The 26,814-nt window shown below is 35.8% G+C and overlaps 2 protein-coding genes and 1 long non-coding RNA gene across 4 annotated transcripts in view; 1 reads left to right on the top strand and 2 right to left on the bottom strand.

Moving 5' to 3' along the window:
* LOC125228881 (splicing factor YJU2) overlaps positions 1 to 17,430 on the bottom strand; it is a 71,924-nt gene extending 54,494 nt beyond the window's left edge. Inside the window, exons 1-5 of one of the 2 annotated variants that reach the window (XM_048133582.1) lie at positions 17,316 to 17,430; positions 17,005 to 17,217; positions 15,962 to 16,136; positions 15,380 to 15,557; positions 14,206 to 14,580 (exon numbers count right to left, since the gene is read on the bottom strand). In XM_048133582.1, the coding sequence (XP_047989539.1) occupies positions 14,206 to 14,580; positions 15,380 to 15,557; positions 15,962 to 16,136; positions 17,005 to 17,217; positions 17,316 to 17,339 (965 nt within the window). In that variant the 5' untranslated portion in view covers positions 17,340 to 17,430. The remainder of the gene's footprint in view (positions 1 to 14,205; positions 14,581 to 15,379; positions 15,558 to 15,961; positions 16,137 to 17,004; positions 17,218 to 17,315) is intronic. The other variant, XM_048133583.1, reaches the window with a different exon arrangement.
* Positions 17,431 to 18,667: 1,237 nt separating this feature from the next.
* LOC125228845 lies at positions 18,668 to 21,685 on the top strand. Its single transcript, XR_007177334.1, has 4 exons — positions 18,668 to 18,895; positions 19,012 to 19,156; positions 19,494 to 19,587; positions 20,310 to 21,685. It is a non-coding gene; the product is annotated as an uncharacterized LOC125228845 (long non-coding RNA).
* Positions 21,686 to 23,325: 1,640 nt separating this feature from the next.
* LOC125228692 lies at positions 23,326 to 26,433 on the bottom strand. The gene is made up of 4 exons (XM_048133350.1): positions 25,510 to 26,433; positions 25,171 to 25,350; positions 23,772 to 23,855; positions 23,326 to 23,457 (listed from the first exon to the last, which is right to left on the bottom strand). Exons 1-4 carry the CDS (start codon positions 25,678 to 25,680, stop codon positions 23,326 to 23,328), a joined length of 567 nt encoding a protein of 188 aa, XP_047989307.1. The 5' UTR covers positions 25,681 to 26,433.
* Between the last annotated feature and the right edge of the window lie 381 nt (positions 26,434 to 26,814).

The following is a 26,814-nucleotide window of genomic DNA, read 5'->3' as shown; positions in this document are numbered from 1 at the left end:
TGGTTCAAGAAAACATTACAGCATTGGCAAGTTTTCTGGGAGAGATTTGATTAAAAGAAATGTCGGCCCCCTAAGGCACAAAATCTTACAGAGAGCTCGAGACAGCATTCGAATGGGACAGCGAAAGTGATAAAAATTATCTTGAAGACATGAGTATCGATACACATTCAAAAAAAGTTAGTCCTATAGTCTTCAAAAATAAAATAAAAAACTTTGAAAATGCTGCTACGCCGTTAAGTCAAAAAATGTAAAAAACAACTGTTTTTGCATTTCTGGGTTTATGAATGACTAATAATATGTCGAGTAAATGGTATTTCATGACTAGAAAACTATTATTTTGAGAACACTAATGATCCTACGGACAAGAATGTGAAAAATGTCGAGCATACGAAGCTTCTTTAAAAAGTTATCACATGGAAGATAAATTTGGACCTTAAAAAATACTAACATTGGTTTTGTCGACACCGATGGACATAAAGTATCACAAGTTCTGTTAGAAGCTTCACATTGGCGAAAACTAACTCTTTTATTTATCGATATTCAATACATAATTAAAATCACGAAAGATATCAAAAATAAACTATGTTATATTAATTTTATAAGACATTGAATTTTGTCCAGATTTCATTCCGCATACGTTAGGGACCGTATAGTACTTAAATATGAGTGTGAGAGCAGCCAGTTCCCAGAGCTATAAAATCAGTAATGCGACAGTAGTGCCTCCGTAAAATATTAATTTAAGTACATACTTATGCCCATTTATAGAGTAAATATGGCACGCTTAAGTGGGTTCCAACCAACTCCAATTCCAAGGGAATTGAGAAAAATTATGACAATTTCACTTATAACCTAGAGTTTAACATACATATCGCGTGGCTTTATATCACTATAAATAAAATGACTAATTAACATATATATTTATTTTGTTTAAATGAAAATTGTAACCAAGATAGAAGTAGTAGTAGTATACAGATGTTGTAGTGCGAAAATATTTGCCTTCGTATCGTATTGTTACGGAAACGTACGAACGTGTCATGCTATTTCAGTCAGTCTCACTACAAGATGTACTGACATTGACTGAAACGAAAGTTTCCGGAAAAATACGAAGGAAACCCTTTCGCACTAGGTACATCTGTACATTTCTCTGTTTCGACCGAAGGTTATCTGGTAGAGAATGCCTTATAGCATTAAGTCCGTCTTGTGTACAATTGTATTTTCTTTGTGCAATAAAGATTAAATAAATACATTGCCTTTGATGCTGTTTATTTGATATTGATTGTTGTTTACTGCATATGCACGACAATTCGTTGCGTGTAGGTATTGTATTATGCAAGTAATAAGTACTAGAATAAGTCAATAAGCTATTGAAACCCGTATAGGGCAACAGACATTTTGAAGAGACGACTACAAACTTTGATGGGCTTCAGCATGAGCTTGGTCTGAAAGCTACAGTATTCCTATAATTTTACGAATATCACATCGAATTTGCGATAAAAAAAACATACGTAAATGCATAAACTCACCCCTGTATTCTCCCAAAAAGAATAGGCAGAGCATATGAAACTGCTCAATTTTCAGTGCTACTCTTAGCAAGGTGTTGAAAGAAAACGAAATTGTGATATTGAAATGAAAGGTTGCCGAAGCCACAACTGAACCCCACAGTCAACTTAAACACCCACTGTAGCAAAGGGGGTAGTGAAATTCTTAGCCCGTCACCACAATGGGGGCTGAGCTAAAAGTTCAATATAAAACTGCCCGTGTCCTTTTAGTCTATACATTATTATTGATATAGGTTATCTATAAGAACAGTAAATACATTAATAGAGGTATAAACTAAGTAAGTAATTAAATTTAAGCTCGCTCGGCAGGTTTATGTATTCGCAGGTACATAATTATTTTACGAGCAAGTAATTGCGGAAGCGACTCAATTGTAACAAAGTATTCGTGCTCCGACCTCGCAGGTTGCATTCACCTGTACAAAAAGACTGAATAGAAAGCGCCACGGCGGCGTGAATGCACTTGACACCATAGAAAATGGGACGGGCACAAAGCCAAACCAACTGAGCTATTCCCATAGCTTAAACATATCAGTACTTTGATCTACGGGAACTAATCCGCACTGGTTCACGCCAGCAGTGGAATATAACGGTATACTTGGCAACATAACGTTGCAACACTTGCAACTATATATTCGCGTTATATGAATTCTAGATAGTCGAGAGCAAATGTAAGCAACTGCAAAAACTATGTTTGGGCAAAAATTAAATTACATTAAAAAAACTGGTACAAATTTTTCACATGACATGATTTAACTATCGCTACCGTTTTAATATTTTATCTGGTGCTGATTGTACTTTCATGTGTTTCAAGCTCAGTTACGATTACGACTGGTGACGAGATTAACATACAGACACCTATGAAATATCAAAAATGATGTAGGTACGCACATCTCGTAGGTAGGTACCTACGAGATGTGCGTACCTACATCATTTTAGGTACCAGGTAGGTACCAGTAACTCAAGCACCTATATGTTTATAATTTTTATTTAATTCCTTATATCAAATGCATTGCGTTAATACACCATATAAACCTTTACACAAATCTGTGATTTGTGCGGATGGAATTCACAATTATCAAAGTTTTCGCCGTCATAACTTGCCGCTGTCTCAAATTTAATTTTATATAAGATTTTGTTTAAGGGCATTTTCAGAATATGGGTCCCCCCCAATTAGCGTAAGTCGTTAACAAAAATTAACCCGCTGTTAGTTTTGTGACGACAATTAAGAATAAAATATGTATAAAAATGTACTTTTTTCACATTCTGTATGTAGATTATCTCTTAAAGTTTATGTAACTAACACAAAACAATATTTTTATTGAAATGTCATGCTTAATTATCGTCACAAAACTGACAGTAAGTAAATTTTGTTAACAACTTACGCTAATTGCGGGGTCCCAAATTCTGAAAATGCCCTTAAAGGGGTTGAATCGACAAAAATGCAACAGAAAATTTCGAAAACAATAATTTGTCACTGTTCTAGGGATTTTCAGGGAAAGCTATGATGGGGCCACTAGAAATATGTCTACCGGCCAGCCCTATAAGTCATTATACTGCCCTTGATGCAGGTGTCGTTGTATTGAGCTTTGACGGATGTCCCTAAGCCGATCCGATAGTCACCCGCGTCTCGCCAGATCTGTGTTTGTTCCGCATGAAACCCTTTTTGGAACTCTATTCACAAAGGCGTACCTATTTATTTCAAAAGAAATGGTAGATGAAGTAGTAAGTTTAAGAGCGATCTCATTCATAAAGTGAACTGACGATTCAGTTTAGATATACAGTACAGTGAACATTCTTAGCGTGTGTGTTTTTATGAGAATACAGTCTGATATCACTTTTTATGGCCAAGATAATGTCATAAACACAAAAACAAAATTATTTTCTCTTGTATGGCAGGTACTTCATAAAATCCGCTGCCTACCCTATAGAGGAAAATAATAACGAAGTTAATACGGATGTCCATTGACCGCAACGTTTGATATCAAATATATCAAAACGCTGATTAGTAGGTACATACCTACACAATAACTAACAACCTAATGGTATAATAACCAGTGCCTACAATTTAGACACGTGGTGTTATCCTGATACTTTTGCTAAGAAAAGTGAATGGTGAAGATTTGATACTAAACAGTAAACACAAAGATAGAGCCAGCTAGGCCAGATGACTTTTGCAAGTAGGTATTATTGAGTCTTATATTGACAGGTTATAGGAGCGAGAGTGCCACTCTCTGAGATCATCATCTCACAAGCATCTTAGGGTATTTGGAATAGCGTTACGATTTTTTTTCCTATGCCACTGCTGCTGGAAATAGTAGTAATAGTCGGCACATCGGTAGCTAACTACGATTGTGTGCTCACCATCACTATCGCTGCGAGACGAGTATACTATGGAGTATAAATAAATAAATAAATATTGGGGATACCTTACACAGATCAACTTAGCCCCAAACTAAGCAAAGCTTGTACTATGGGTGCTAAGCGACGATATACATACTTAAATAGATAAATACATACTTATACACGGTGTTTCCCGTATCACTCAAAACTTCAGACACCCCAACTGATTTTCATTTTTTTAAACTTATCTAGAGTATTCATTTTTTAATCTGACGTTTATTTTTTTTAAATTGAATGTTTAATTTTCCGTACAGCCTAGTCGACTTTTAACTCTACACTTAATAAAATAATTGCTAGCTACAATCATAAACCTTAAAACTATTTATTTGTGTAGGTACGTTATTGCAACGACATAAGGTTTACCAATAGACAGCTATGTCACGAGTATACGAGAAACACTTTAAAGTTTTGTCACAGTAAACTTCAAATTGAACATGTAATGGCAGTAAGCAAATTTAAACCCAATGTTCAAAATGACAAGGTTGTAATTAGGTACGAGTTCAATTTGTTATGACTTATGACCAGAGATCGGATTTTTGTGCGTCATCTCATACTAAAAGTCATTAAAATGACGTAAGTCACTAAGAATGTCGCAAATTCGTCCGATCTCTGCTTATGACAAACATTAAAATTAAACTGACAAACAATGTCAAACTCGTAGCGGAAAAATAATCGTCCAAGTAACCAGCCATTTAACACTTTAAGTTCTCGCGCTTTGTACACATATTTAAAGTCACACACAGGTCGAACGCGATTAATTAACATTATTTTTACCTTTTTTCCCAACGTTTCGGCCAGGTTGCACTGGCCGAGCTGGAGCTGGCGGGCTGGATCTGCAATCGCCGAGCACTTGCTTACTGCGGAAACGAATCACTGGATTGAGCTACACAAACCCAAAGTTCTTTCCACCTAGCGACACTATTATCCCCGGATTGTGAGGGAGGCGATCGAAATTAAAAAATATCCTAAAAACTTTAACAGGGAAGACGGGTATAGATTATCGCCAACATGGGGACCAGTGATTCAAATGTTCAAACCAAAAGATCTATCTTCGGACCAGTGCGCGGATGTTGTGAGTGCTGTGTGTCGTGCGGTGGGAAATAAACAATAACTAAAAGCGGGTAGATTATATTTATTTGTCTACCCCGAACATTTATATAAATTAATATCGGGTAGTTTTGTGTTGTTTACATCTCCGGTGACACTTTGCTGGGACGTCAGTCTTCCGCGACCACGGCCAGTGCAACCTAGCCGAAACGTTGGGAAAAAAGGTAAAAATAATGTTAATTAATCGCGTTCGACCTGTGTGTGACTTTAACCAGCCATTATTAATACCTACCCCTAAATACTGAAAAAGGTATACAACCTCTAGAACTGTGACACATACAGAAAGAAACAAACTGTTATTGAAGAAGTAGGTTAGGTTAGAACCAAAGACATATATAACTCCGTAAAGACAGATAAAGTCTAAGAAAAAAACGTACCTCAGCACCATACAGAAAAAGGTACGGTGGCCTAGATGGCATTACACCTTTGGGGTACGCTCAGCTAGATGGCGCTAATATGAATATTTGACATTTTAAAACATATCAAGCTAAGAATATGGGCCAAATTGTCAAAACTGAGGTTCAAAAGTTTTAAGCCTGTGTCAAGAGATGGCGGTCTATGCACTGTAATTACTAATTACACATTTTACTTCGATAGTACCTCTCTATAATACTCGATCCTCTTTGGTTAGAACTTAGAACTGTGACACATTCAGAAACAAACTGCTATTGATAAAGTGGGTTAGGTTAGGTAAGATCTGTGACACACACAGAAACAAACTACCATTGAAAAAACCGGCCAAGAGCGTGTCGGGCCACGCTCAGTGTAGGGTTCCGTAGTTTTCTGTATTTTTCTCAAAAACTACTGAACCTATCAAGTTCAAAACAATTTTCCTAGAAAGTATTTATAAAGTTCTACTTTTGTCATTTTTTTCATATTTTTTAAACATATGGTTCAAAAGTTAGAGGGGGGGGGGACGCACATTTTTTTCCTTTAGGAGCGATTATTCACGAAAATATTAATATTATCAAAAAGCGATCTTAGTAAACCCTTATTCATGTTTTAATACCTATCCAACAATATATCACACGTTGGGGTTGCAATGAAAAAAAATATCAGCCCCCACTTTACATGTAGGGGGGGTACCCCAATAAAACATTTTTTTTCATTTTTTATTTTTGCACTTTGTTGGCGTGATTGATATACATATTGGTACCAAATTTCAGCTTTCTAGTGCTAACGGTTACTGAGATTATCCGCGGACGGACGGACGGACGGACGGACGGACGGACGGACAGACAGACATGGCGAAACTATAAGGGTTCCTAGTTGACTACGGAACCCTAAAAAGTGGGATAGGTTAGGTTTGTTGGAATTAACAAAACTAAATCTATCTTACTCTAACAAGTATATTGTTATACTTTCTCTTTCATAAATGTAAACTATTGAATAAAAAACAACAGCCCATAGTTCCTAATCTTAAGGACTTCGTTTGTACTTTAGTCCCTTGGTAGCTATTAATAGGAGCACACCTTGCCTTACTATATTGCGATAATATATTTCAACTCTTATAAATCGCCATGTGTCTTTTAATTAATTGCCCTAAATCTAATAGGTTATGGGCCCAGACACATTTAATTAGATTTTTGTAAATAGTGTTGTGAGATTCATTTGTGGACAATTTTGTGTAAATATTAAATGGAACATTAACCCTTCAGTGGTGAATTGGTGATAAGAAAAGTATGCGGAACTTACAAGTTCAATAGTTAATAAACTATCTACGTTTTTTTAATGGTGTTTGATGGAAAAGGAGTCGTAAACCTAAAATAATGGTGCATTTGAAAAGGAAGAAAACTGAGGCAGCCATGCATTGTCCAGTATTTGATGTACTATTTGAAAACACATGAAAAGAAAATTAGAAGAAGAAAAATGATTTTTGTTGCTGCTGGTTTTAAATAAAAGTATTCATTTAAAATCTGAAGAGCAAAAATTTAATAAAAAAGTTGTTCCAATATCTGAGAAGGAATAAGGAATATGTTGTGACCAAGAAAGAGAGTTAACTATGCAACGCAGCGCTCAACGTTAATGCGCTAATGGTAATGACGAGAGACAACTGTAATATAATTGATCGACGTGAGTGCTACGTGGGCTACGTCTACCACATGTTTCCTGTCATTGAAGTAATCAGCAAACCTGAATTTACAGCACCTTCCTATGCTGACATACTTGTCAGCGTATATCCAATGATGGAATCATGGTATTGACTTACACATTAGTAAGTGTAAGGTATGGTACGTATGGTATAATTATATTTATTATTCTTTTACATTCCCTGAGTCATGTTTTGGAATACTTGTCGTCACTTTAATTAACAATACAATTAATATTATAGAATTGTGACTTTTGAACAGGAAGTACGTATTAATTAGTATTTGTACTTTATTTTTGGGTCACTACACAAATACGAAACATCTAATGCTATAAAATTTAAATACACAAGCATTAAGTACAACAGTGGAGTTAAAATACGCACGTTGTGAATAGTGACGCTTCATTTGACTTGTAAGGGCAAAACACATGTTTTGTTGAATTGGCCCACTGGTGCGCCCGATAGATACTTGAAATCGCATAAATTAGTATTTTTTTTATTTTATTATTAAAGGAGCTCAGTTTTTTTATATTTGTCAGATTGTCTAAAGAAAGTATCTGAGAATGATGACATACGTATTTAAAGTGGCACATATACATTTACAGTTTCATGTGCTCTGCCTACCCCTTTATGGGATACGGGCGTGACTGTATGTAAGTATGTATGCATATTTATGTTGTCTTAAATGGCATTATGCTTAAATATAAGTACCTTTATGATATTAATGATGTAAGAACGAAATAACATTTTATTGTTGTGTTACTTCATGACTGAAAACTCGTTCTTTTGAATTAAATTAGCACTGGTATAATAATTGTAATACATCTTTGTGGTCATATAAAATCCTCGAGGTATATGGTTCTGTGTTTGTAAACATAATTTAGTTATGTCTTGAGCCATATGAAAAAGGTGTAAAAAAAAAAAAAAAAAAAAAATGATAGCGCAGTATGTCATTGATTGAATTCCATAATGACATTCAGAGTGTTTCTGAAAAGTCTGTTTATCGACCATGTGAGTCTGATTATCAACCATGTGAGTCTGTATGAATTCCATAATGACATTCAGAGTGTTTCTGAAAAGTCTGTTTATCGACCATGTGAGTCTGATTATCAACCATGTGAGTCTGTATGAATTCCATAATGACATTCAGAGTGTTTCTGAAAAGTCTGTTTATCGACCATGTGAGTCTGTATGAATTCCATATGGACATTCAGTTTTTCTGAAAAGTCTGACTATCGGCCATCTGGTCTTGAGGGAAATGGAAATTCGTTAGACATTCGGGAGTTTTCCGAAAAGTCTGTTTTTGGGCCACATGAGTTTGAGGGAAATGGAAATTCGTTAGACATTCGGGGTTTTCCGAAAAGTCTGTTTTTGGGCCACATGAGTTTGAGGGAAATGGAATTTCGTTAGACATTCGGAGTTTTCCGAAAAGTCTGTTTTTGGGCCACATGAGTTTGAGGGAAATGGAAATTCGAAAAATGTCTTCAGGATTTTTTGTGTTATGATTAAAACTATTGTGTGTGTGTTTGTATAATTGACATGTCCATCGTGGTTCAGCGTGGAAACGCGGTCAATGTGTGATGGGTATCTTTGCGTCGCGTCGGAAACGACGCGGGATGGTTTGTTTTACCGACAGCTTTTATACAAGTTTTGAGATAAAATATCCAAGCACAAATTTTAAATTTAAATATTTATAATTATAATTTTAGGTGGTTGAGAGTAGATAGATCAATCGAAACTCAACAGTTAAAACAAAAATTAAACAAATAAAAACTAAATAGTTTAGATCAAAAATAATATATAAATTAGTCTAAACATATAAAGTCCATTTTTCGTTGCACTTGTAGTTAAATATAACAAAATTAAACAAATTATATTTCTTTGTGAAATACATGTGCAGTTACACTAGTAGGTATATAAAGATTTTTTTCAAAGCAAAAAGATTTCCAGAACACATAATATAAGTAGATACCTTCCTAAATTGCATAAATAGGTACAATTGTTGATAAAAATCATAACCCTACTTTTCTTTTAATATCTAGTCATTCACACAAAGATAGTAAGAAAATAATAGCACGATGTTGCATCATAGACGTAGGTATATAATTCTTGTAGCCGTCTCTCTTATTTTTTTTTATTAGACCAACTAGAAATGCAACAATGCATAATATTATTTATCTTTAAAATTTACAACTGTGTCTAATACTCATTAAAAAAAGGGTTCCATATTATAATCATTAGATACTTACCTACAAATTTTATACTCGAAAATTGCAAGTGAAAGAGTCTTAATATAAGTCTTTCAATTATATTTTACTAGCGACCCGCCCCGGCTTCACACGGGTACTATACCTGCATGTGGGCCTTCCTCTACAATCACTCTATCTATTAAAAAAAAAAACCGCATCAAAATCCGTTGCGTAGTTTTGAGGATTTAAGCATACATAGGGACATAGGGACAGAGAAAGCGACTTAGTTTTATACTATGTAGTGATTTGGTTAGCTAAATATGACCTCCTCTCAGAACACAGCAAAACTAATACATAACACTTGGTTATAAATAAATATAAAAACCTTATTCTATTTTAACCATTATCTAGTAGGCACAGACAGTGATATATTAAATAAATTTCATTTTAAATGATATACATACATTAAGAACTTATTAATCATAAATAAAGAGTCAAATTAAAAGAATTGTATTTAAAATATAGCAACACACAATAATAAGTAAAATAAAGCAATACTCGTATTATTGTAGCATTTTAAATAACTATACTTAGCTAAACAAATCTTTGCATTTGGAATGTGAAGTAAAATAATGCAAAGAGTTCCAATTGAAGAACAAAGGACTTGTAGAAATGAAGTGGTGTTCTTAGCCAACTTGAGCTAACGTAAACAAGGCGATACGTTTCGTTATGCTAAAGAGTGTCAAGTTGATTCTCACGGATAAGGAAATCATAAGTGAGCCGAACAGTGGACACTCTATAGGGGTGACAAACTTCTATGAAGTGGTTTTCGGTAATTGTCAAACAACAAAGTGGCATTGATAAAGCTGAACTTTTAAGTTCATTGATAAAGGATCAAATAATTTGTTTCTAATTCTATTATATACTTGGTAGTCATTAATATAATGTGCATGTACCTACAAGCACCGACAGGTTAGTTCTAAAATATATCTATGAACCTGTCAGAGAAAATGGTACATGAGAAATGTACAGAAAAGTGAACCTTATGTATTCCAGTAGAATGTTACTGAATGATTATGATAATAATATACAGCGTGTGGTTTATATACCTATATATAATAAATTGAAGACAGAGTACGCTGAAACTACGTATTATAATTGATACGTATTTAACTAATAAGTTTTATGTCATGATTTATGAATGGTTGTTTTATTGTGAAAGTAATATGTTTCATTATGTATAGTTGTAAGAAACTGTGGTAATGTAGTAGTAGTAGTAAACACTTTATTGCACAGAATAAATTATATGAAGTACAGACAGTACAGTAAATAATTTTAATGGTTATGTACAGAGGCGAGCTTATTCCCTTTAAGGGATCTCTTCCAACTAACCATAGAACAACTGTGTATTTTTAATTTGTTCATGATGTACAGTTTGTATGAATGTTATACCTATGAAACATTACAATATGAATACATGTCATATACCTGTTGACATAAATGTAATCGCATAAAATGTCAGCGTTAATATTAAGACTTAAACGTTATAAGTGTCTGTGTAATTTATGTTTATGTGTGGTTTTATGTGGTTATAAATGTTTTGTATTTCTACGACTATGTTATAATTAACTTGAATCGATCTGATCAATCGATTCTGGTGTGTTAAACTACATATGCATATGTGTTCTATGTTCTTAGATATGGTACCATATAGGTAGGAAATGTCAAACAAGTTGGATTGTATTTTAGAAATAAGTTGATGACATGGCTGGTAAGGTTTTACTGGGTTTCCCTTACCTTTGAACAAATGTTGGCCATAATGTTTCCCAGAAAAAGGCGGGTGATGCTGTTATTGTTTTGTATAATGATTTTAATCATAGATTTATTTTTGAGGGGGCGTGTTGGAATTAACAAAACTAAATCTATCTTACTCTAACAAGTATATTGTTATACTTTCTCTTTCATAAATGTAAACTATTGAATAAAAAACAACAGCCCATAGTTCCTAATCTTAAGGACTTCGTTTGTACTTTAGTCCCTTGGTAGCTATTAATAGGAGCACACCTTGCCTTACTATATTGCGATAATATATTTCAACTCTTATAAATCGCCATGTGTCTTTTAATTAATTGCCCTAAATCTAATAAGGTTAAGTTAACTCTATCGCATATTGATGCCATTTCTTAATTATGCTAATCAACGTTATGCCTTTTATATTTAGCCCAAATTATCGTTATACCAAATTAAATTATGCGCATTTAAATTATGCGAAATAATGATATGTGTTTTTAAAGTTATGCTTAATATACGTTATGCCAAATCATATTAGGAGTTTTAAATTATGCGAATTAATATAGCCCCATACTTAATAACATGGTGTGCAATACTACTGTAACGTTTGCCCACTTGTGTAGTTGATGCATTTTTGTATCAGGTATCAATAAGGTTTTCGTTGTCTCTGACAGTTTTAAACCTACTTGTATGCGGCGCGAGAATTTGCATGTAATATTTGGCGTAAACATTGTAGGCAATAAAATAATATTAAGTAGTAATTTACAATGACTTATAATATAATAAGCCGGCATCTAGCTGCTGACTGAGCTAACCGATCGCGTCAGGTGTCAGACTGGTATAAAGGATGTAGGTAAGGTCAGTGTCGGGAAGACCGTCTACCCAGAAAGACCGTCTACTGAATATAACTTTTATATTTATATATCTATCACTTCTTACACCTTCGAAGTTATACCAGTTTTTCATCCTTAATCCATTGGTCTTCTATAGATATCCCTAGGACGAACACTAGTTAACAAAAATCTTGATTCGTGTTTCGAACTCGACCATCGAGTTCAACATGGTTACGCAAAAAGTTAAAATAAAATAGAAGCAGTTGGAATATTTGTGCATTATGTATGTAACGTGTTAATTTAATAATCGTTCTTCCTGTCTAGTACAATTAATGCTCTTAAAACGCGTTCAATTTATTGTTTTATGTCCTGAAATATATACCTAACTTCGAAATTGTGCCTAGTCGGAAAAGGCACCTTTTTTAGGTTTATGGGAAATAAGTCGAGTTTCAACGGGTGTTGTAGGTTAATTTTAATTATAAGTTTCGGCTTTGCTTTTGTCTGGACCTGAAAAAAAAAAGAAGGTTATCAACCTCATTTACGGGACATATGACGGTCTTGCCTTATAAATGAGATTGTTATAAATAACAAAAATGCTGATATGTTGAAAATATCAACGTTATTTGTTTTAATATCTATCACATTACTCCCTGTTATTACATAATATAACAATGAACATGATTTTGATACTTATTTCCATATGAAATTACGCGACAACGAGCACTAGACGGTCTTTCCTTTCGCCTTAAAAAAGTGATTTTTATCACATAAGTTTACTTTAATTCACCAAAGTATTATAAAAGCTGTGTAGAATATAAAATTGGCTAGCCCATAGGACCATGCGGATCACCCCAGACTACTTTAATAGTCTAGTTTTATCCTCTCAAACCTTATTTCAAATAAAGTATGCCGGTCTTGCCCGCACTGACCTTACCGAAAGGAAACTGTAAATTTCAAATGGCTTTTATTTATTTTATTTAAACTTTATTGCACAATTTTACAAAAAAAATGAGTACTTATGGCGGACTTAACGCCTTGAGGCATACTCTACCAGTCAACCATTAGGCTAAACAGAAACCATAGTTTGGTGCAGACTTTTCAAGCCAGATTATAGCTAGCTAAGTATTTTTTCTCAATTTTGTCATTTAAAATTTACAGTTTTTTTCCGGTAAAAACTTTAGAGGTCCCCTGGGCTGCGGTGGAAATGTCTTAGAGCATTGTTTAACAAAACAAATGACACTCAGGAAAACGTAAGAGACGCGCAATACGTGCGTAGAATAACGCGTACAAGTTCCCACACGAAGCGTCGTCGTGTCATAGCGCACCATGAGATCACTGTCGTCATTACGATTACATTATACAAGCTTGACAATTAGCCATTACTTTATAAAACATATACATTTACGCGACGCTCGGTGTCCATAACACTACGTGTAGAATCGTCCCACGATAAGTCTGCAATATTACTACAGAGGATGGGACAAAAGGGGTGGCCGGCCGAAGACACATAGACATTCGTCACTACGATTACATTAAATTTTACAGCGTAACAATTAACTAGCCATTACTTTATAAAACAACTAGCTTTCATACGTGGATCCAGGGGGGGGGGGGGTCATGGGGGTCATCACGTCAATTCGTCGCTCCGTTTTGCCTTGAAAGACGGACAAACAAACAGACACATTCCCATTTATAATAGTAGTATGGATTACATTTACGAGACGCTTGGTGTCCATAAGAGTATGTGTATTACAGTTACGCGCTCCGTATGATGAGGGCTTAAATAGTACCAAATACCTCAACGTGATAATAAATTTGACGACCAGTCTGGCTCAGTCGGTAGTGACCCCTCCTGCTAAGCCGCGGTCCTGGGTTCGAATCCCGGTAACGGCATTTATTTGTGTGATGAGCACAGATATTTGTTCGTGAGTCATGGATGTTTTCTATGTATATAAGTATGTATTTATCTATTTAAGTATACATATCGTCGCGTAGGTGCTAGCTACACTACAAGCTTTGCTTAGTTTGGGGCTAAGTTGATCTGTGTAATGTCCCCAATATTTATTTATTATTAATTAGAGTAATTAGTTATATACAGAATAATGGGATAGGACATCAACTCTAACGGCTAAGGAATCAAACTACAGCAAATTTACTTAACTTATCTATTTACCATAATTACAGCTTACAGATGTCCATACCCATTGTGTACAGAGTAATAATAAAACGGGACTCACTGCGAATCACTGTCACTGCCCGAGTAGTTTGCCAGAAGAGTCAGCCCTGATGGTGGGGTTATATTCTCACTAGCCTTAGAAGTCACAGCGGCGTCACTTACTTTAGAAGCAGTCTGATTACTGTCATTATTGTCTTTATTTCCTTCTGAACTTGTCTTTGGCACCACATCTTTTTTACTCTTTACAAGATTCGCCAGTGCGGGTTTTTTACTCAACACTCCGATACTACGGTTCCAAGTTTCATTTTTCTTGGTCACTGGCTTGGCTGGGATGACCTCTATTCGAGATGTTTTAGCCGGAGGTTCGTCTGAGTCCGCTATTTCTTCGATTATTTCTTCAGCCACTACTTTCGATGTTCCGCCAAATTTGATGGACCTGAAATAATTCAGCAATGAATTAAGCTATTTTATCTTATTTCAAAATCAACGAAATTTCAATATGAGAAACAAAACATTCATATTTCGTGTACTGATGCTGCATACTCTAGTATCTACTATATTACTCTAGTAGGCTTTACTCTAGCCCTTAGACAAATGCACTTGGGATATGGACTTGGAATTTATCCAGCCATAATTATGTAATTAATTCTTGTTTTAATGTAAGTGTAGGGTATATGTATATTGTTTGTTTAGTTCAAATTTAATTGCATCAAATAATAGATTGTTTTGTAATTTTTGCATGCTCAGTTGTGAGTAGAGTACACTGTACCACTGCAGCCACTGTATTCTGGCAAATAAATACTTTGTATCTTGTATCTTACTTGTTCCCAAAAAAACGAATACTGGAACAGAGGCCTACTAATAAGTGATAATGGGTTGATACGATGATGATAAAAAAAGCAGTATAAGAAGTAGTTTCACTTGATAAATTTCGCTTTCGGGCGCGTAATAGCACAGCATGCCCTCGAACTCCACGGTCTACTGGTTCAAACCCTCCTGACACTAGGCCTCTTGTTGTGACCGCTCCATTCTGTATTCACAGTGTACTCACTTGATGAAGTCGTCATCTTCCTTCTCCTCCCTCTGTCTGCGCGCCTCTGCGCTGTCAGGCGCGTACTGGCGCAGCATGCCGTCGTAATCCACAGCCTACTGGTTCAGTTCCTCCAGACCCTCCAGACACTACACCTCTTGTTGTGACCACTCCTTTCTGTATTCACAGTGTGCAGTGTACTCACTTGATGAAGTCATCATCTTCTTTCTCCTCTCTCTGTCTTCGCGCCTCTGCACTCTCGGGCGCGTACTGACGCAGCATGCCCTCGTAGTCCACGGCCTGCTGCCGCCGGTTCAGCTCCTTGAGTTCCTCTAGACCCTCTAGACGCTCAATCTCTTGCCGTGACTGCTCTGTTCTGTATTCTGGAATTGATACATCCATACATGATTTCAGATGGACATTTCACAAATGCGTTTCCAATAGAAGTATTCGCAAGACACGCTTGTGTAGTGTGGCGTTTCCAAAGAGGCCCACAGTGGCAAATAACTGACAGGTTGATATTGTCTGGAAAACATTAGGATATTTTGAAAGGTGTAAGGACGAAGTTGATTTCCCGATTTTACTCTGTAAAGGGAGCCTGTATGTGTCGAACACACTGTGCATGCTTGATTGTCAGGCTTCATCCCACATACAAATAAAGCATTCTGATTCTGAACCTTACTATGTTAAGGACAAAGGGGTACTGTAAATCAGTGTGGGTGTCTCCAAAAGTCAGTGTCTTAAATTTTTTAACAGACTACTACTAGAGTTACTGTCAAGTAAGTACCTAATAATTTCATAGGGTTATTGGCCTCTTCTTCCTTTTGCTCTTCTTCTTCCCGCTTCGCCTGCTCTTCAGCAAGTTTCAGCGCCATGAAGTTCCGCGTAGCTCCGGCCTCTATCTCATAGTCAGTGTTCTTTGGGTCCGTCTTGAAGGATATCTCTTGTAGGCATCTTGTACACTGGAATTTAAAGTTCACATGACTGTAAGTAGTAAATCACACCTTTAGAATGAAACTGACCTAACTCAATAGGGGTTTGTAAAATGAGTTGTTCAATTTCATTCTAAAGGTGAGAAATATTCTTCATTGCAACAGTAATAATACAGTAATGATATGGGCAAGGGCAACATCCGCTCGGTGTACCCCTTACATTTCATTAAAGTGTCGAAAGGGCCTCTACGCGTTGGCTTCGGCCCCGCGCACGCCTTCCAAAGGTCCGGAACACCATTGTTCCGTGATGGGAAAAACAGTTCACATGTAAAACTACAAAGTTTCCAATGGATGGAAACTTTCCATCAATTGAAATGAAATCTAAGTTGATAGTTGAATAATTGAAATCTTAATCAATAAAGAAATAATTAAGTATTTCTAATTGTAGTGTCGATTTCTTCACACTAAAGGGCCTAACCCCGTACGGGCTAACATACTGACAAATATTAGTGTCAGTGAATAAATTAAAATATAAATTGTCAGTGAATAAGGCAATAAAATCACAGTTTACTTTTAATCTACTTCTGCTCAGACTCTGCCATCTGTTTTGGCAATTTTATTAATCCCAGGATTCACATAGACACTAGTTTTAACAAAGGGCACGTCTTTGCCTTTGGCTAGTCTGTGGCAAAGATTAAGCCCATTTATAATTAAAAAAAAAAAGAAAAAGGAATCTGCTATCTGACTCTCCAACCCAGAGGGCAGACTAAGGCTTTTGATCCGGTTTCCTCACAATGTTTTCCTTCACTGAAAAGCGACTAGCATATATCAAAAGACATTTGCGGATTGAAATAATATACTTTTAATGCAGTAATTAATAATGTACTCAGGTACTCACTTTGATATAAAACCTATATATTCTAATTCCCAAATAGTCTTCATTTTCAACGTCCTCTTTCCGAGCGTTGAACTTTTTACCCTTGTAGATATACTCTCCGCAAGTAGCACATCGCATATTGAAGGGGGCCATCAAACGCACAGTGTACTGACGGTTCTTCGCCAGTTTCATACGAGGAATCTTCGACGGATCGAAATCCGGGGGATAGTATTTCTGAAAACAACATCATATGGTGTAAGACCAAGCCAAGAAACTTAAACTGAATTCATAGCTTTTTTCTATAGACATGCTATAGTAAAATGTTTACTTACGTTTAATACTTTTCTCTCAGACATCTTGCTACTGTTTTAAGAGAAATAAGATTAATTTAGGACAATTATTCGCACACACGAATATCGTTTGTGGCTGTATCGCCTGTATGACCTGGGTGCGTAGCCGAATGGCATTTCGTAGTACGAAAACGAAACGCTAACGCTAAACGAAAGTATCAAAATGTATGGGAATGACAGATACCGCAGAAATATGCTAGCCAAAATGCCACGAACGAAACTAAACGCTATCGCAACAACGATTTACGCTATAGAAATTGCCAAGTTTCATACATTTTGACACATTGGCCTAGACAAGCGGCAGAAAAATGACGTTTGAAAACGCTCGCTTTCGTTCGCGAAGATAGATAACAGGGAGAATAGAGGTAAGGAGGAAAATCTGTCGAAGTAGAAAAGTAGCAAAAATGACCGGCTGAGGCCCTTTAATTACAGTTACAAAACTCTCCGCTTGGAGCGCATGTCTCGCTCAATGATCACCGACGTGACATGACATTAGACGATCTTTTTCTAGGCTGATTTCGTCAAACTGAGCAAGTCAAGACGTAGTCCAGTGGTAGTGCGCTGGCTTCGTATGCAGATGTTCTCAGATGCGATCCTGACAGAGCGAACCTTTTTATTTATTTTTTTTAATTTTCTTTTTGTATATTATATTTTAATTGTGTTTAGTTATTGTTTTATTTATACAAATATGTCAACTTAAGCCCTTTTACATTGTTTGCCCCATATTAATATTGTAAGTCTGTGTGCGCGAATGACATTTCGAAAAGTTGGAACAAATCAAAATATTTTTGGATATTAAAAAAAAAAATATTTCGGAAAAAAAAAGTAGAAATTAATAAAAAAGCTCTCATCAGGATTTTAACCCGGGACCTCTTGCTCTGTAGGCGGGGTCACTACCGAGAAGGCTAAGAGATTGTCAAACCCTTACCCCTAGTTCACACGAGCGCTTTTTTAGCGCGCGTTAAAAAAAGTCTCCGTGTACGTTTTTTAATCTGCATGCTTAATTCGATTTAACGTCCAACGCCCGACGTCGAAAATCAAACAGTGCTCGATAAAAAAGCGCCGCGGTTTAAAACCGCCTTCGTGTGAATGAATGCACGGTTTTAAATTTGTTTCATTTAAACGTTTATTTAACGCGCGCTAAAAAAAGCGCTCGTGTGAACTAAACCTTATGTATTAGAGAATGCAGCGCCACCTGTGTTTTATTTTATATGTGCACTTCATACTTAAAGCTTTCGCTCCTTACCTCTAATCTCCATAATAGGGACCGTGGACCGTGCGCGTTGGAGTCTGCCATCTAGTGACTATAATGGGAAACCAAATACTAGCAACCGGTCACTGCTTTGTCACGGAAATATTTTGTATTAATAATATTTGCTAAAATAGGGAATAAAAGGACGTTAAAATGAATTGTTGTGCATCTAGGTGTCCTCGCACAACGCGGGGCAACCAGAATAAAGGGAAAAACATACAATTTTACAGCATTCCAGTCGGAAGCACTTTCGTACCTTGAACTCGTAAAAAGCCATTTATTTATGGATAAATGCAATAAAGAAACATATGTAAGTATGATCAATACTTGAAATTGTGGTAATAATTCTTTATGAAACAGATTTTCAACACAACAATAATGTCGATTTGTTTGTCAATAAACATAACCTCTTATTTTTATTTTCAGTAGAAATCCAGATGGGTCATCAAAAATCGGAAAATCTTTTACACCCGCCCGGAACATTTATGTTTTTTTGGTTTTGTGTGCCCTAATTAGTAGTGATGCACGGATTGTGTTCTCACAGATACGAAAGGAGTGCTATCAAACAAGAGTAAGTGTGTTACTTGATTATCCATAAATAAAAATAAAAGGACATGTTTAATCAAATTTACTAAGCCCCATGATACATACAAATACTTAAATACAACACGAAAACATCTATGACTAAGGAATAAATGCCTGTGCTCAACTTACAAATATATGTCCTTAAAGGGATTAATTTCAGGTGGGTTTAACTGGCAGGGTCATTTCCACTAGGCCATTCTGGTGACCAATCTACATTAAATACATACAGAACACACAACATAAAGTTACCAGCAGAAAGTAATAAGTATTGAAATTTGGTTATAAATACTATGTATTAAATGTTTGATATTATTTACTTCCAGGTTCCAAAGGAGATGTGTGGCTACCTCAAAGCCTGATTGAGACGAACATTTGTATTTCAACAGAAAAGAATACCATTCTTTGAACCTACAAATGGTAAGTTAATGTTGGTTTTTTCCATAATAACTAAAAATAAATAAAGAAACTTATATCCAAACAAGATTTCTAAAAACATTTTAAAAAACTTGTGTTGACATAATAATCTCAAATTAAGTTGCTATGCAGATTTGTTTTACTTGCACTATGTGTTTTGTTTTGATAAAAGCAGCCTCACCCTGTTGAATTGTCCGCGTTCCCCTGTTGAGAATGTCCAATAATATTTATTTATTAAATAAGCATTGTTATTGCCATCAGTCATATGTCTTGATTCTTAGTTTAAGTTTTAATAAACACAAGTGTAAACTGTTTAACATGAGGGAAAATGTTTAGACAAATTGTCAAAACTGAGGTTCAAAAGTTATAAGCCTGCGCACTGTGATGAGTCATCACAGTGCGCAGGCTTAAAACATTTGAACCTCAGTTTTGACAATTGGCCCATATTCTTAACTTGATATGTTTTAAAATCTTGATATGATTATTAGCGCCATCTAGCCGAGCGTACCCCAAAGGTGTATCGCCATCTAGCTCACCGTGCCTTTTTCTGTATGGTTTTGGGGCACGTTTTTTTCTGTAAGACTATCTGTCTATACGAAGTTTTATAGGTCTTTGTTGCTACGTAATTACGCATGTCTCTTTTAGTATAATGACTTAATGACCTGTCTCTGTATATAATTATATGGTTTTTGTGGCAGTGTTAACAAGTATGATTTTTATTTCAGGTGACTCGGGGTACCCCTTGAGACCCTGGCTATACACAAAACGCCCGTAACTGCATAGAGCGTTGCTTTGGACTCCTGAAGTCGAGATGGAGGTGTCTTAACAAGAAACAAACTCTTAACTACGAACCGCATGTGGCGAGCCAAATAAGTATTGCGTGCTGTGTCCTGCACAACATTGCTCTTAGTGCTAAGTTTGTGATGTTATGGTGAAATATTGTTTCACTCGGTGCCAAAATATGTTAAACCTTCGTGCTTTGTAATTCTCACAACGCTAAGATTTCACTTTCGAAATACTCGCTCGTGTCTTTCACTTACTCGGATATGAAGAGCACAGCACAAGCGGTTAAACAATTTTTTGCTCCTTTTGAAAACAAATAAAGTATTATATTTAACTACTTCATGTCTTATAACGAAACAAAAGGGTTGAACAGTAAAGACAATTTTGTATAGCAAAATAGTTTTATTTATTATTATCGTCTTTTAACACACTAGCGTTTTCGACTTATTTGTAATAGCGGCATCACATGACATGGTAAAGAAACAATTATCAGATCAGTACCACCCGAGTATAGCCAAAGAGGATAGAGTATTATAGAGCGTTACTGTCAAAGCAAAATGTGTAATCACAGTGCACAGACTGCCATCTCTCCACACAGGCTTAAAACTTTTGAACCTCAGTTTTGACAATTTGGCCCATATTCTGAGCTTGATATGTTTTAAAATGTCAAATTTTAATATTAGCGCCATCTAGCCGAGCATACCTCGAAGGTGTAACGCCATCTAGGTCACGGTACCTTTATCTATATGGTACTGAGATACGTTTTTTTCTTAGACTTTATCCGTCTAGATGGAGTTATATAGGTCTTTGGTATAGCCTAGATTCCAGGATATGGTAGTAATTTAATACTAAAATATTTAAGACAACAATTGTAAAATATAAACATGAGTACATAAATACTAACACCCTTATTCATAAACATTCAGTAAAGTTATCAAGCCGATAAAGTTCGTTTGTCCCTTTCCGACGTATAGGTGTGATAAAAGCGATCCTGTCAACCCCTGTTCCCTAAACTTAATATACTTCCACTGCCTTCCCTTTACATTTATGAGGCCTCGATATTTGTAAAACTAAATCCTGAACTCTTTCCTTCACAGGGGAATCTTTCCAATAGGCCCTTAAGACAATATCAAATGCCAATACCGCCACATAGCTTAGTAGTCAGGAAAAAGAGTGCATACATTATGTGCATTAGAATATTTAACAAAATTCCTGTAGCTCTAATGTTAATTATAAGATGTAATGTTTTGAAAAGAAGTTGCCCGCCGAGTTTTTTGCCGGTCCCATAGTGGATACCCCCCTCCCAACTGAGGGGGGACTGAAATCTTCTCGAGGCTGAGGCGTAGGGTTAGAGCCGGCGTAGCTTTATTTGACGTTCATATGCGCATTGTAATATGCCTACTTGAAAAATAAATATTTCATTTTCATTTCATTTTCTCTAAAAACCTTGCCAATTCAAGAATTCAAACGTAAACTCTATGAAATGTTATGTAAGTGTTGTTTTTATAGTATTAATGACTTTTTAAATTATAAATTTCAATCTAAATTTTAACTTAAATTTTTATGTGTATGACATTATTTTCGCATTTTTAATTATTAGTCCATATATATTCTTTTTTTATTGTTTTGTAATTTCTATGACATGTTTATCCCTAATTTGTTAATAATTTTGATGTATAATTGTATTATAGCCTCATATTGTAACATTTTATAATAAGTCTCGTTATATGTAAGTTTTCTGTAGTATGGTGAAACTCTATTACTATTAGTAGCGAGCCAAGCCAATATACAGTGCATGTACACCTGTATAGGTAGAATCTTGGAGATTCTAATATAAAATATTGTACCTAACACCTAATAATGTAAACCCAATATTCACATGCAAATAAATCATTCATTCATTCAAAAAGAGACAAACGAACTTTATCGGCTTGATAAGTTTAGTGTACATTTATGAATAAGGGGGCTAGTCGTTCCTCCTAATACCAAAGTAGTATTTAATACCAAAGACATATCGTCATTACTTTGAAAAAATCTCGTATCTCACACTGCTCCTCAAAATTGAAACGCAGTATATCTATATGCATTTCATACATACTTACTACAGTTTTCTTTTGATTGACATAAGAAGATACAAGTTTTATCAAAGTAGTCACGATATGTAACTTAGTATATAGATAGACAGCTACAGTTTAAGAAAAAACGTACCTCAGAACCATATAGAAATATGGTACGGTGGCCTAGATGGCGCTAATATTAATATCTGACATTTTAACACATATCGAGCTAAGAATATGGGCCAAATTTTTCAAAGCTGAGGTATAAAAGTTTTGAGCTTGTGTCGAGAGATGGCAGTCTATGCACTGGATTACATATTTTACTTCAATTGACTTTATATTGTAATACTTGATCCTCTTTGCTAATACTTACATACATACAACATACATACATACAATCACGCCTGTATCCCATAAAGGGGTAGGCAGAACACATGAAACTACTAAAGCTTCAGTGCCACTCTTGGCAAATAAGGGATTGAAAGAAAACGAAATTGTGACATTGCAGTGACAGGTTGCCAGCCTCTCGCCCACGCCACAATTTAACCCATATCCCACAGTCGCCTTCTACGAAACCCACGGGAAGAAAGGGGGTGGTGAAATTCTTAACCCGTCACCACACAGGCTAATACTTAACAGCATATAAACATATAAGAAAACAGTTTGTTTTGTTAATTAAACATAAATAACATCAGTCTTTTCTCCTATTAGTAATGCTTAACAGCATATAGGAAAACAATTTGCTTTGTAAATTAAACATAAGTAACATCAGTCTTTTTTCCTATTAGTAATACTTAACAGTATACAACTATACATATAAGAAAACAATTTTCTTCTTGGACGATCTAGGGCCCAAGATGGCGCAGGCTACGGCTCCTGTTCCTCTGCCGACACTCGTTCTTTAAAGCTCGCGGTACTGCACGCCATGTGTCAGGGTGAGGTAGGGGTCTAGTCGCACTGGAAATCTAACAATTTGAAGCCGAAGACGACCCAGGCTGCGGCTCGGGTTCCTCTGATTCTCCAAATAGTTGTGCTGAAATAACATAATTAAAATACTGGGTATCAAATTGCAAATACTCCAATTAACAGTAATAAACGATTAAGACACTAAGGATTAACGATTAAACTTACTTCTTATCTAAAAATTACACTTTTTTAAATGCAACCTAGTGTACAAATTTCAACTTTCTAGCCTTTGTCCTTTCGGTTTTTCTTTGATGCATCAGTAAGTGTTGCATTCAATAGCATTCATAGTTTCATATGTATATTTAGAGCAAACTTTTATTTTGCTCACAATAGTTTCTGGGTTTAATATGTTAATATATATATGAGTGTATTATTCCATACCATCATCATTAAAGTCAGGACTTGCAGCCTTGTTGTATTTCTTGCTTCACTGTCAACAGTTCCTTGCATTGAGTGAGTCTGACTCTGAAACATTGAAAGGATACAGACAACATACTTATAACTAGATACAATATTTACAATTAATTGTGATAAAGTAAACTAGCAATGCTTGTCTAAGCAAACTATGCACAAAACAAAGTACCTAAAAAATAGTAATAAAATAAAATTAAAACCGGCCAAGAGCGTGTCGGGCCACGCTCAGTGTAGGGTTCCGTATTTTTCTCAAAAACTACTAAACCTATCAAGTTCAAAATAATTTTCCTAGAAAGTTTTTATAAAGATCTATATTGTGATTTTTTTCATATTTTTTGAACATAGGGTTCAAAAGTTAGAGGGGGGGGGGACGCACTTTTTTTTCCTTTAGAAGCGATTATTTCCGAAACTATTAATATTATCAAAAAACGATCTTAGTAAATCCTTTTTAATTTTTAAATACCTATCCAACAATATATCACACGTTGGGGTTGGTATAGAAAAAAATATCAGCCCCCACTTTACATGTAGGGGGCGTACCCTAATAAAACATTTTTTTTCATTTTTTATTTTTGCACTTTGTTGGCGTGACTGATATACATATTGGTACCAAATTTCAGTTTTCTAGTGCTTACGGTTACTGAGATTATCCGCGAACGGACGGACGGACGGACTGACGGACGGACGGACGGAAGGACGGACGGACGGACGGACAGACAGACATGACGAAACTATAAGGGTTCCTAGTTGACTACGGAACCCTAAAAATTATTAGTGGCTTAACTAGACATAAGACTAGGTTAGTAAACTACATAACTAAATTATAATATTCTAATCTAAAAGTATATTAGGCATGTTGCTGCGAAATTGGTAGAAATAGATCACCATATTCCGATCAGCTATCATGGATCAGAAGACCAACCAACAGAGGAATGGAAAGTCTTGGAAGCTGGAAGCATGTCAACCGATGTCAGTAATAAATATTTAAATTAATGAATGACACAAATTTCAAAGGATGACATGAAACTTTACAAATCCTATATTAGGTTAAAATAAATGGCTACTTTATTTTATTATTATAGGAGGCATACATAGATTGTCTAAGCCCCACATTATTATCAAAAATGCTGGTGTGGTGGGGACTCAAGGTTTGTGCTCATTACACATAGATACACAAATAAACATCCTTATCGGTATTCAAACCCGGTCCATCTGCTTGACACGCAGGGAGTATATCAACAGCCCGTTTGGTGATTGTCAAGTAAATACAGGCACTTGCTCCAGAGGATAGCATTCAATTTAAAAAATATATTGATGTTTGTCAAAATTCACTCATTGAATTTTCACGCAAAATAAATATACTTACTAGGCCCCTTTCAGCAATATGTGCATGCCCAGTGACACAGGCCACACCCATTACAGTAAGCACCCATTCTTCCAGCTCCGAAAGCCTGAGCCTGCCGTGAGGGCCACCCCCTGTATCACTCAAATGCTTTTTTATTTTTAAAGCTTTGCTCTTCGTTTTCGTTTTCATATCTGCCCATACCTTAAAAAAATGTTTGCAGGCTGTTTAATAAATGGTGATTTCTTTGGTTACTTTTAGGACATTTTACTGTGTTTATTTAACACTTTTCAAAGTTCTAATAAAATTTGTCCAGTCTATTCAATTGAATTTCAGTACTTACATAGTAAGCACCTAACTTACTTTCTTCCATTTTTCGACGGGTCTCTGAACACCACCGCCAGTGGAATTGAGCATATTTGTTGGCTGCTGCCACAAACGGTCGCTTTGGATTGGGCTTTGGACGCTTGCGGTCTGGCGATGTCCCCATGTAAGGAGAATATTTTGTTCGACGCTTGATCGCAAACGCTCCATTATTTAAAAATTTACTGCACTAAACAACGTAACGAATAACACTTTCAAAACTTTAAGTCATTTAACATTTAACAGGTGACAGCTGACGTTTTCTTGAACGAAAACCATACACTAAAACATATATGTACACCGGTATTATACCTATATATAATAATATGTTTCGATTGCAATTTGCGCCAAAGCGTTTTCGTTGATTATTAGCTAGCCATCTGACAAACTAGCGTAGTTCGCTGATTCTCCAGTCCAAGTAGAAAAAAAATATTTTTTAGTCTATGGTTTTCGTTCAAGAAAACGTCATCTGTCAAAGTCAAACGAATGACGTATTTACTTCAAATCACCAAAGGAAAAAACGTTTTTAAATTTAGTAGCTGTAACAGTTCCCTGCCTCCAATGACCGCTTTACCAAGGACAGAAACATACAAGGACATGCCGTGTTGACTAAATAAACTAGAAATTTGTGATAAACATTATTTTGTTATTTTTATTTATTCACTTCCAATTTTTGTAGCTAAGTGAGGTGTTGAAATTAACCGAAATCATCTTTGAGATAAATAAGTATTCATATACACAGAAAACATCTATGACTCAGAAGCAAATATCTGTGATACTGATTTTCATAACAAGTGTTGGCCAGTGGGAATTGGCAACAAAATTGAAACCAACATACTATAGCATAGTACTTAAGTAAGCATATTGAGGGCAGGGCCGGATTAAGGGTAGAGAGAGTGGAGCGGCCGCTCTAGGCGCCGCATCGCATGGTAAGGGGGGCGCCAAAATCGAGAATGTGGAAAAATCCATACAAAAAATTATACGTTGCGTGGGCGCGCACATATCACAAAATGGCGAGAGAAGTCGAAAATTACCCTACCTATTGAAAATCTAGATTTGTAATTCAGATTAAGTGGAAAGTTACACCACATTGCCAACATATACCAACATTCATAAGGGCGCTGTTGCTAGGGCGCCGTAAAAGGAGGATTCTAGCATTTCTAGCCCTTGACGAACCACGTTCTTGTGCAGCGAACGGCAAAGTTACGTCGCTATCCGATAGTCCAAAGCGGAGTTCCTCATAAAGCCAAAGGCGCAAAAAGTCTCAGAGAGGCGCAATTTTGTGAGTTACAGTCACAGCGGATG

The sequence above is a fragment of the Leguminivora glycinivorella genome, chromosome 8 (genome assembly GCF_023078275.1).
Source record: "Leguminivora glycinivorella isolate SPB_JAAS2020 chromosome 8, LegGlyc_1.1, whole genome shotgun sequence".
Classification (NCBI taxonomy): domain Eukaryota; kingdom Metazoa; phylum Arthropoda; class Insecta; order Lepidoptera; family Tortricidae; genus Leguminivora; species Leguminivora glycinivorella.
Note: the sequence above shows the minus strand (reverse complement) of the source record. Positions and strands in the feature narration are given on the sequence as shown.